Below are 11,524 nucleotides of genomic sequence, written 5' to 3' on the forward strand. Positions count from 1 at the left end.
TGGTCTGGTGTGTAAGCCAAGGCTGATATTGCTGGCCTTGCTATTCCTGAACCCCAAACACTCCATGGCTTCCGAGATGCTCATATCTTCTTTCACTTTCCCAGAGGCCACACATTTGCCATACAGCCACTCAGTCTTCATGGTACAAATAAAGAAAAACAAAAACAACTGGGAAGTTGGGGGGGAGGGGGGAAAGTTGCGCTGGAGAGGTGGTTCAGTGGTTAAGAGCACTGGCCACTCTTCCAGAGGACCCAGGTTCAATTCCCAGCACTCACATGGCAGCTCACAACTGTCTGTAACTCCAGTTCCAGGGGACCTGACACCTTCACACAGACATACATGCAGGTAAAACACCAATGCACATAAAATAAATAGCTGGGTAGTAGTGGTGCACACCTCTAATCCCAGCATGCCTTTAATCCCAGGGAGGCAGAGGCAGGTGGAGCTGAGTTTGAGGCCAGCCTGTTCTACAGAGTGAGTCAAGGCTACACAGAGAAACCCTGTCTTGAAAAACCAAAACCAAACAAAACTGGGAACTATTTGTGTTTGGTCCAGCACTAGCCATGGACAAGATGCCAGGACCTTTATGCTTCAGGATGATGTCCTCATCCTCAAATGTCTCCCCACAGGTAGACCTGCCACCAGGGCCTTCATGGCATGACGTCACCACCCTGGCCCTGTGAGTCCTGGGATAATTCTGTGAAAAGAGGAATCTTGTATCCAAATTCTTTCTCCCCAGTACCCAGAGCAGGAAAGTTTGCAAACAGTTGGGAGATGAAGTCCAAGGGCTTGACATCTGCCCAGATGTTGAAGAACACTATGGGACAGACCATGGCTGTAGAAAGAGGCAGCAGGGGACAGCGATTGCAAAGCCCTACCACAGCTCTTTCTGAAGAGCTTCTTTTCTGATGCTTAGCTGTGCAACCCTACTCTAATTACTTAACCTCACTGTGCCCTGGTTTCCTTACAAATGTGGTGCCTACTGCCCTGTGTCACTTTTTTTTAGCAGAGGCCAGTTTGGTGTGGAAAGACAGTCCTTGGTCTGCACACACAAGTGTTCCTCTGGCCCTTGCTTTAGAAACAGGCCTCAGGCCCATCTTAGCGACTGATTCCTCATTGCTCTAACATTATGGAAACAGATGCTAGGCTGTTCTAGAAGTGATTTAGGAAACAAGTTTGGTCTGGCTCGTGTCTGTAATCCCGTACTAGGGATGCTGAGGCAGGAGGATTTTCTAGAGTTCCGGGTTAGCCTGGGCTGTGTAGTGAGACCCTCAGTCAGTTCTTTGTTCTCATGCCAGCTCATGTCCCCTTCCTACAGGGTCCCCAGAGCCTCCACTGGACCACAGGCTCCTGAAGGCAGTGCTGGTCATCCTAGTGTCCATTGTGAGCTCAGGGGTGGGGCAGCAGCTGTGTGGTCTATACTGGGTGCTGAGTCAGCCCTTCAAGGGACAAACTGCTGTAACAGAGTCCCATAGACTGTGGGGATGCAGAGCAGAAATTCATTCCTGTCTGGAAGCCAAAGTTCAAGGCCATGAGCCATGAAGCACAGTTAGGTGCTGTGGCAGTCCCTGTTGGCTTGTAACAGCCCCTCCCCCTACTCCTGATTTTTGTGGGTGTGGGTATGGATGCTTTGCATGTATGTATGTGCATGTCTGTTGCCCACAAAGGCCATAAAAAGGCATAAGATGCTCTGAAACTAGTTACAGGCCATTGTGGGCAGCCATGTGGGTGCTGGGAATCTAACTCCGTTCATTCCTCTGCAAGAGCAGCTGGTGCTTTTTAACAACTGCTGAGCCATCTCTCCCGCCCAGGATTGCTCACCTTCCACCCCCAACACAGCCCAGTGGCCTCTCCCACGGGAGTGGGGGGGGGATGGAGGAATAGGGGAGTGGGGGGGACATGCAGGCTACCCCCCCCCATAGTGCAGCCTCCGTGGGAGCAACACTGCAGAACTGTGACCCTAAGAATGGATCAGTCCTCTCTGGGCCTTGGTTTCCAAGGGAGGGGCTCTCCTGAGCATGGCTTCTGAAGAAACAGCTGAGGCCTGGCAGGCTTCAGGAAACTGTCAGTCTCTTTGTCTCTCTGGTCTTAGGGTACTCAGGGTTACCTGGAACTACGTAGACTACCAGGCTGGCCTCAGACTCTTGAGATCCACCTGCCTCTCAGATGCTGGGATTGAAGTCGTATGCCACCACACCCAGCTCTCTCTCATCACTCCCTCTTTTTAAAAATAATTATTTGTATTTTATGAGCATTGGTGTTGCCAGCACGTATGTCTGTGTGAGGGTGTCGGATGCCCTGGAACTGGAGTTACAGTTGTGAGCAGCCATGTGGGTGCTGGGAATTGAACCCAGGTCCTCTGGAAGAGCAGCCAGTGCTCTTAACTGCTGAGCCACCTCTCCAGCCCCATAGAGGAAGTTTTTGTTTTGAAAATACAGATCTTTGAGTTTTTTTGTTTGCTTGTTTTTCAAGACTATTTCTCTGTGTAACAGCTCTGGCTGCCCTGGAACTTACAGAGATCCACCTGCTTCTGCCTCCCGAGTACTGAGAGGCATGCACCACCAATGCCTGGCTTCATTCCCTCTCAAGACTTTTAAAGCTGGGCACAGTGGCACACACCTTTAATCCCAGCACTTGGGAGACAGAGGCAGAAAGATCTCTGTAAATTCAAGGCCAGCCTGGCCTACAGATTTAGTTCCTGAATAGCCAGGGCTACATAGTGAGACCAAAAAAAAAAAAAGCCCATGAAGACTCTGGGAAGAAAAATGGAGTCACCCCTGGGAGGGAGGAAAGACCTAGGGCTTAAAGTCAGGCTCCACATGAACTGCCGTGCCATAGCTGTCATGTAGATGGCACCTCTGGGGGCCTGCAAGACCCTGGTACCACAGCAGTCCATGGTGCATGGCTCGCTGTACATTTCTGAAGCGTGTTACCTCAATTCTGAGGCATGTGCTTTGTGTGTGGTGTCTCTGGTGTATTCATGCCTGTCTTCTCCAAATGAGTGAGTGTCGTTTCTGTGTGCCATGTGTATGACCGTATGTGTCGGTGTGTCAGTGTACTGTGTGCGTGATGTGCCAGTCAGTGGTAAGCATCTCCGTGTGTGTGGGGGCATGTCTTTCTGTGGTATGTGTGGGAGAGCCTTTGTGTCTGTTTCTCCATGTGTACGATGTATGTGTCTTTCTATGTTCATGTGTATCTGTGCTGTGTCTCCATATATGTGCAGTAGCTATGTAGTGTGTGTAGTCATGTGTGGTGTGCTTCTCCAAGTATGGTTTCTGTATGTGGTGTGTATATAATGTTTATTGTGTGTTGTGTACCTTATGGTGTGTTTTTTTTTGTATGTGTGGGGTCTCCAGGTGCTATATATGTGCTGTTCTGTGTGTGGGGTCTCTGGTATATGTGTATGTGTGCCTCCCCGTGTCCTGCTTCTATGCCCAAGGCATCCCCGTGTCCTGCTTCTATGCCCAAGGCATCCTCGCTGTGTGTGGGGTCTCTGTAGATTAAATGTGGTATGTAGTGTGTGTGTGTGTGTGTGTGTGTGTGTGTGCGCGCGCGTGCGCGCGAGCGTGCGTGCGTGCGCTGTATGCCTCTCTTATGTTCTGCTTCAGCATCCCTCTCCCTGAGTTCCCAGATTCTCCATGGTGGCCATGTCTCAGGTCGCAGGTTGGAGGCAGGTTCCCCACAGTCAGGCGCCGGGAACCCAGGATTCAGGGATCCACAGTGAGGGAAAGTTTCCGATCCGGAGCTAGAGCTGAAGTTTTGCGGCGCAAAGCCAGGCCAACACTGCCCCCGCGCGGCGCGGTGCGGCGCAGCAGGCGACCGGGGAAACCAAGGCAGAGAGGGCACCCGCAGCGCTCAGCACTCCCTCGAAACTAGGAGCCTTCGTCCTGGATCGCAGCCTGAAAGCCCAGAAAGAGAACCAAGCCAAGCTCCAGCCCAGCTCTGGGACACTGCTGCATCGCGCCTCAGGTCAGGTCCAGATCGACCTTTCTCCAGCCCTTCACCATCCCTAGCTCATCTGGTCCCCAAGAGGCCCAGCCCAGTCCAGAACAATCCCCGCTTTAGAATCCTTGTTCTCCCGGTTAGATCACGCTGTGCGGCGAGTTCGAGCTGTTTCTTCACCGGCCTGCAGGTGGCGATAAAGACCTGGCCAGAGCTCGAGGACAAGGCAGAAACTCCAAAGGGAGGGAGGCTCCCAAGTTTCCTTCAAGGGCTGGACTTGGTGTGGTAGGGCACCCAGGTGTATGGAGGTGGCTAGGTTTGTGCAGCAAATAAACTCTAGAAGGTGCCTGTCATCTTGTCTCGGGCCACTTCCCCGTATGGCTTTGAACACTGCATCGGGTTAAGAGGCTAAGGTTTGCCCACACACCGGGCTCTTTCCTGGGCTGGGGTCTGCAATTCCCTGTCCTCATCAGCTTCATCCCAGATATGATTCCATCCTAATCTCCCCCATCCAGGAACCCCCAGCGGTTCCAAATCAGGCACCCAGAAAGCTTGAATTGGGAGACCCTGTGATCCATCTCAGCCACCTGGGAGGTCTGTTTATTTGTAGGTCAAGAGAGCACTCCTCTCACTGCCTGGTCTGGGTACACCCCTGGGTTGGGGCTCCAGCAGGCAGTCACCTCTCAGTCTGCTGCCGGTTTGTGGGTGGCAGGAGGAGCCGGTAGCCCTTAGGGCGGCCTCGCTTCAGGACGGACTGCAGCACCAAGCTGGGCAGAAAGGACTCCTAGAGTGAGAAGGATGCCCAGCTGGGCACTGCCAAGGGGACTTCAGGGAGGAGGTGGGGAGGAGATGGGTTTCCCCAAGGCTCAGGGGGGAGGAGACAGGTCCCCAGGGGCTCTCAGCTAGCCTAGGCTGAAGCACAGCCCACCCACTCACTAGCAGCAAGGCAGCTGCTGGCCTGGCTCAAGCGCCTCCTCCCTCTCGCCTGCAGGGCTCCACACTGAGGGAGGCTGGGCCATAAGACCAAGCTTTAAGCCCCATGGTGACTCAACAGAGAGGATCCCTACAGAGTCATTCAGGACTGCTGCATCTGGTGGACAGCTGCCTGGGCTACCCACCAGCTAGCTTCCCTGGTGGTTTCAGGGACAGGACAATTTGCCCACCTGCTCCACACTGTTTGGGGTGTCAAGGAAGGTCCTGAGGCCTCCCCGTGGCCTTGTGGTGGTGGCCCTGGAGATGAAGGGTAGGCGGCTGCTCATGGTGGCATCCTCAGAAAAGTAGAGCTGTGGTTCCTGAGCTGACCTGGAGGGGAGACAGGGACCTATGGTTTTGTGACCTCGAATCCCAGACCTCTGGAGGGCCTGGACCACAACCCTCCTGCTTCCTCTACCCAGAGCCTCACACTCGGGGGCAGTTCCAGCATGAGGAGCCGGCCACAGTATCTTGGGCCCTGGGACGCAGGGCTCTGGGCAGACTCTCCAGCCATCTCCCAACACTCCCAAGCACCCGCTCTGACACAGACACAGCAGGCAAAGCCGTCTGCTCACATGGAAAGATATTCTGTCGGACTAGAAAAGAGAGAGGAGCAGAGTGAGTTCCCTGCCCCCCCGGGGGAGGGGCACACTGACGCCCCACCCTCACTCCTCCCTCTGGCTGGCAAGGCTAGACAGAGCCCTGTCTCCATGGCAACCACAGGCTCCCCAGTGCCTTCTGGCTGCCTCCAGAGAAGTCCTGGGTTTTAAAACTACTTCCAATGACTGTTGCTGCTGTTAGCACCAAGCTGTGCCCTGCCATGCCCCTACCCCTGCTCCAACCTCCAATAGACCCCCTTTTTCTAAAGTGGAAGGGCCAGGCACCCCACCATGGAAATTCCAGAGAGGATGCCAAGAATCTGCAAGGGATGGAGGGGAGTCTCAGAGAGCTTTTCCTAGAACCCGCGATTCCCAGGAACTGCCTTAGACAGGAAAGTCTGAAAAGACACATGCGGAGTCCTGGTGCCATGGGATATGGCCACAGTGCTTGGGCTGTCCTTGGGTTTCTGGGACATTTTGACCTCTATTCTAGGCGTACATGGTTCTTATACAAACACCTTTGCTTCAGTTTTCTCCTGAATCAAATATAACCAGAAGCTGGGGTGAGGCATAGCAGCACATGCCTGCCTGTAATCCTAACAGCTGGGAGGATGAGGCAGGGGGATTAGTATTTCAAGGTCATCCTTAGCCAAGGACAGTGGGACGGCCTGGGATACATAAGACTCTGCCTCAAAAAAGATAGCAATAAATCAAACATTGCTGGTCCTGGGCATAAGCACTTTCAAATCTAGTATATGAAATTATATTTTTCTGATGCACACATAGGGACATAGGGACAAAATATAACTAGCCAGAAGTTGGGCTTCTTTGATTCTTTGAGTATTAAAAGGAGGTCCTGGAGGCTACTGAGTCCCAAGTACCAGGAAAGAGGGATGTGTGGCAATGGTCACCTCTTGTCTTCCTCATTATCCTGCCTGCCTCCCCATACCCGGTCAGAAATGTCAAAGGAAACCAACTGCCCACCATTACATCCACCCCCAGAGCCAACCTCCCACTTCTGCCAGGGGTTCTGAGTTTCTCTGTTGGACTCTTACAATAACTGAGAGGACAGACTCCATCTTCCCAGACTTTCTGGACATCTGGTCAACCTGACCCTGGGGTCTGCTTTCAAGAATTTGTGAGGAAAATGCTTCAGGAAGCTGCTGAGGGAATGGAAAGCTGTGCAAGCTCGAGTGGCAGCAAGGAAGGGCTCTTTAATGATAGCCAAGCCTGGGCTGCCTTTGTTTCTTGGGTCACCACTGCAGCTGCTTCTTGACACCACCTGCCTGATGCCAGTCACCCCTACTTGGTCCTTGAAGACCACCTTAACATATTTTGAAAAGGTCTGTATAGGTACTTCCTCTTAGGAGTCAATGGCTTCCCCAGCTCTTTGAAGATCCAGAGCCTCAACTTCTGGCCTCTGCACTCTTGGCAGGACTTTTCTAGAATCCCAGGGCTTTAGAAGCAGATGTCTGCTCACCTGCACGGTTGCGCTCCCAGTAGCGGAGTGCTGTGTCCTGCAAGGTCTCGTCTGCAAATCGAACTCGGAAAGGACAATAGCGTCTGCGAGGCCTTAAGCCTTCTCCAGTGGGGCTGTGGATGAGCAGAGTCTTCACTTTGGGGACCTGCTCACTGTGGAGTCTGCTGAGGGAGGTGAGGGGTAGGGGAGCCAGGGCTCCCTGGAAGATCTTGGACCGGGCTGGAGAGATGATCCAATGGTTAAGAGTACATTACTGCTCTTTCAGAGGACCCAAATTTGGTTCTAGCACCCACATTGTTGGATCACAACTGGCAGGAACTTCAACTTTTGGGGGATCGGGGGCCCTCTTCTGGACTCTTCAGGCACCAAGGCTCATGTGCATATCACATCCCAAGTAAATAAAATATAAATCTTTGAAAGATCTGATCTTGGGCTATAGTGGTAGTTCAGTGGTTAAAAGCACTGCTTGCTCTTCTAGAGGTCCTGAGTTCAATTCCTAGCAACTACATGGTGGCTCACAACCATCTATAGTGAGATCTGGTGCCCTCTTCTGGTGTGCAAACATACATACAGGCAGAACACTGTACATAATAAATAAAAGTCTTTTTAAAAAAAAGATTGTTTGAAAAAAAAAAAGAAAAAGAAGCAGCCAGGTAGTGGCCAGCACTTGGGAGGCAGAGGCAGATGGATCTCTGGGAATTCAAGGCCAGCCTGGTCTACAAGAGCTAGTTCCAGGACAGGCTCCAAAGCTACAGAGAAACCCTGTCTCAAATCGAAACACTACAAAAAAAAAAAAAAAAAAAAAAAAAAAAAAAAGATCTGATCTCGTTTAGTGACAGGGTTACTCTAGTCACATCAGTTAGCCATTTCCAAGTGCTTGTTCTGGCTCATCATGTGGCATGCTCTTTCCCACCAAAACCTGCACAATGCCCACGAGGCCGTTACTATTCTCATTTATTGGTGAGGAAACCGAGGCACAGCTGTCACTCAAACATCATGCCAGAGGGCAGGATTTTGCAGTAATAAATCAAGAGGTCCTGGCAAGCTACAACCTGTCTCCTCCTCTGTAAAATGGAGGTCATCAAGCAGCACAGTGGCATGTGGGATACTTGGGAGGTAGAGGCAGAGGGGGTTGGGTATTCATCATCCTCAGTTACACAGTGACTGTGAGGCCATCCTGTACTATGTGAGACCATGCATTGGCAAATAAGTAGATAATATAAATAAGGAAATCAAAATGGTGCCCCACCCCTTCCTCAGGACTGGCATGGAGATGGGGTGGGCTGCAAGAATATCCTGCTGAGGGTATGCCAGGCAGAGGAAACATCTCTAGCTTTGAGCTGTTACGATAGTTGTCAGTCTCATTTATGCCACCGAGGCCACATGAGCTGGGGGCACACTGTCCCCAAGGCCCCACTTCTCAGTGTCCTCCTTCCGGTCATATGCTGTGTTATAGGCAGGAACTGGGAGGAAAAGATCTGTTCGTTTCTCCTTTGGGGGCTGACTGCAAGCTTGGTTTCTTGGTCACTTGGAAATGACCCATTACACTTTCACCTCGAGCACACATATTTACACGTCTACACACAGTTATCCTGTGCCATCTTTTTGTGGATGAAGAGAGTATGTTTCTTGTCTATCAAAAAGCTACACAGCTGGGGTGACTAGGTGACTGGGTAGAGGTGTTGCGGCTCAGTTAGACCATAGTTTTGTGCATACAAACCTCAGCTCTGTCCTGGCAACAGGGCCAGGCTTAGGCATCTCCCAGCTCTGCCTGCCAGAGTGAGATCATGGCTTCCCTGCCTAGGGCAGATCACTGGAGCCATGTAATGTACCAAGGGAATGTTACATATCAGTAAGTGTCCAACTCTAGTCTATACTTTTTTGTAATGATTTACTTATTTTTATTTTATGTGTATTAGTGTTTTTCTTGCATGTATGCCTGTGTGAGGGTGTTGGCTCCCCTGGAGCTAAAGTTACAGTTGTGAGCTGCCATGTGGGTGCTGGGAATTGAAACCAGGTGAGGCATCTCTCTACCCTCCTAGTCTCTACTTTGGTCCTGGAGAACCATGACAGGAAGGATTCTGGGGCTCACATAGGAATGTGCAGTGATCCATTAGTATTGGCTGGCATGGATACAGATGGAAGAGTAATAGTATGCTTTCTGTGTATGCATGCTCTCTGGTCCATCTATTCTTCCTTCCCTAAATTAATTAATTTATTGAGACAGTGTCACACTGCCTAGTCCTGGCTGTCCTGGAAGTCACTATGTAGACCAGGCTAGCCTCCAACTCAGAGTTGCCTGCCTCTGCCTCCTGAATGCTGAGACTAAAAATGTGCACCACTGGAGCTAGAGAGATGGCTCAGAGGTTAAGAGCACTGGCTACACTTCCAAAGGTCCTGAGTTCAATTCCCAGCAACCACATGGTGGCTCACAACCATCTATGCCCTTTTCTGGCCTGCAGGCATACATTCAGACAGAACACTCACACCTAAAAAATACATAATTAAAAAAAGTACACCACCACACCCAGCTCTCTAGTCTTTAAATGGCCAGACAGTACTCTAAACCTACTGTTTCTTTCCCCCTCTCCATTAGGAGCTCTCTAGCATTCTGGTTCAGGTAAGCATCATTAGTGCCCCAGGATTTTTCTTGCTTCTATCTCATTGCCTTTTCTCTAGTAGTTGATACAAAGCAAAACTCCATAAGTGGGTAATGCTAGGATATACGAGAAGGATGCAGTGATGGGTGGATTTATGACTGGATCTGAACTGAAGGACTGAATCTCAGGGTGGGTAGCTGTATGGTTATACAGATGTGGAACCTTGTGGGTGGCCTTATTACTCTGTGAAAGGGTATTGGCACCTGGGTTTATAAGTGAATGAAAGGACAGTTACTGGGCAGCTATAACCAGGGGGAATTTGTGAATAGATAGAAAATGGACTGTTGGGGGCAGTTACAGGTTCATGGCCAATAGATACCCTGATGGATAGATGTGTGAGAGATTCACAATAGCTTGTAGTTAATGCCTAAGGTGAATGCAGGGATGGATAGGTGAATGGGTCGGTGAATACATAGTAAATCCACTAGTGAACGACTGGAAATGAGGGAGCAAAGGAGTGCCTTCCTACTCCCGCCCCCTTAAATCATGGGTTGAGGAGATGAGATAGCTCAATGGGTAAAGGTGATTGGCAGGTAAGCCTAGAGAGCTCTGTTTCAACACACACACACACACACACACACACACACACACACACACACACACACACGTGAAGGTGGCAGGACAGAGTCAGCTCCACAAAGCTATAGCACATGTGTCCTCACAACAGCTACTACTCACGGGTTAGCCTTTCTGGCTGTGACAAATTCGCCTCTTGGGAGCCCCAGGGTAGGCTTCTCTCTAAGACTGTCCTCTGAGTGCAATGATTGGTCCCTTGAAGACAAAGAGGTCACAGCTGATGGAAGCAGAGCCCCACTCCTGCAGCAATCAGGGCAACCCATCCTTCACCAAGAAGTTGTCTCCACTTACCACAGGTCTGGGAGGAATGAGCAGCTGGGACAGCGCAAACCTAGGGAGTGCTCTGATGCACCCTTGGGGTACTGTGGCGCTGAGGGTGCTGGGAGTGGAGAAGAGGAAGAAGAAAAGGGAGAAGAGGGGGAAACCCAGTGACTGGGGGTGGTCCTCACTGGGGAGGGACCCTAGCTCCTACCTCACCCCACCCCACCTGTTTTCGGGGCCTCACGGTGCTCCTCGGACTCCGTGCACTTGGCGCGCAGCTGGTGCAAGAAGTCACGGAATTTGATGGGCAGAAACTGCCCCAGCAGCGTGCTCAAGGAGTCTGGGTTCTCACGGGCCGCCGGCTGCCGTGCTCCCCGGACCCCCGCCCTCCGGGCCGTGCTGGACGGTAGCAGCGGCGGCAGCAGCAGCGCTCTCATGGTCCCGCGGCCCCGCGGCCCATACGGGACCCCGGGGGACAAGTAGGGCAGACGCTCACGGTCCTGCCACCACGCGCCGGCTGAGCCTCGTTCCGTTCGGGAGTCGGGCGTGGGCAATTGGGGGAACAGCGGAGCGGAGCAGCGTGGGGCAGCCCTGTCGGGACACCCTTTGGGCTCGTAGACCGGGGTCCCCGCTGCGGCCTGGCGCCGGTACATTGTGAGTCTGAGCTCAGCTCAGGACATCTTCGCGCCTGGGGGACGCGCGGGGGCGAGCGGGACCGCGGGGAGGTCGCGCGACAGCCCGCAGGCCATAGTGCCGGGTAGGGGCAGCTGAGCCGGCTCGGGCAGGACCCTCCCCTGCTGTGTCCGCGCCCTGCTGAGTCCGCGCGCAAAGACGGTGAAGGTGAGGACGCTAGCCCTTTGGGGGCGGCTGTGACGTTGATGTGAGCTAGTACATGCTGGGCAACTGGCATAGTGCAGGGCGTGGGCACCTGCTGTCCGAAAACCGCCTTTATCACTTAGCACAGTTGGGAGCGGACTTGCCTAAAATGGTCGAGAGACTGAGCGTGGCGGCGCATGCCTGTGATCCCACAATTT

General features: G+C 52.3%; 1 protein-coding gene across 1 annotated transcript; it reads right to left on the minus strand.

Moving 5' to 3' along the window:
* Nucleotides 1–4,515: 4,515 nt before the first annotated feature.
* On the minus strand, nt 4,516–11,143 carry CUNH9orf50 (chromosome unknown C9orf50 homolog). The gene is made up of 7 exons (XM_051185130.1): nt 10,735–11,143; nt 10,521–10,608; nt 10,332–10,424; nt 6,994–7,106; nt 5,345–5,510; nt 5,106–5,244; nt 4,516–4,726 (listed from the first exon to the last, which is right to left on the minus strand). Exons 1-7 carry the CDS (start codon nt 11,141–11,143, stop codon nt 4,619–4,621), a joined length of 1,116 nt encoding a protein of 371 aa, XP_051041087.1. The 3' UTR covers nt 4,516–4,618.
* Nucleotides 11,144–11,524: the final 381 nt, after the last annotated feature.

The sequence above is a fragment of the Phodopus roborovskii genome, unplaced genomic scaffold (genome assembly GCF_943737965.1).
Source record: "Phodopus roborovskii unplaced genomic scaffold, PHOROB, whole genome shotgun sequence".
Taxonomy (NCBI): Eukaryota; Metazoa; Chordata; class Mammalia; order Rodentia; family Cricetidae; genus Phodopus; species Phodopus roborovskii.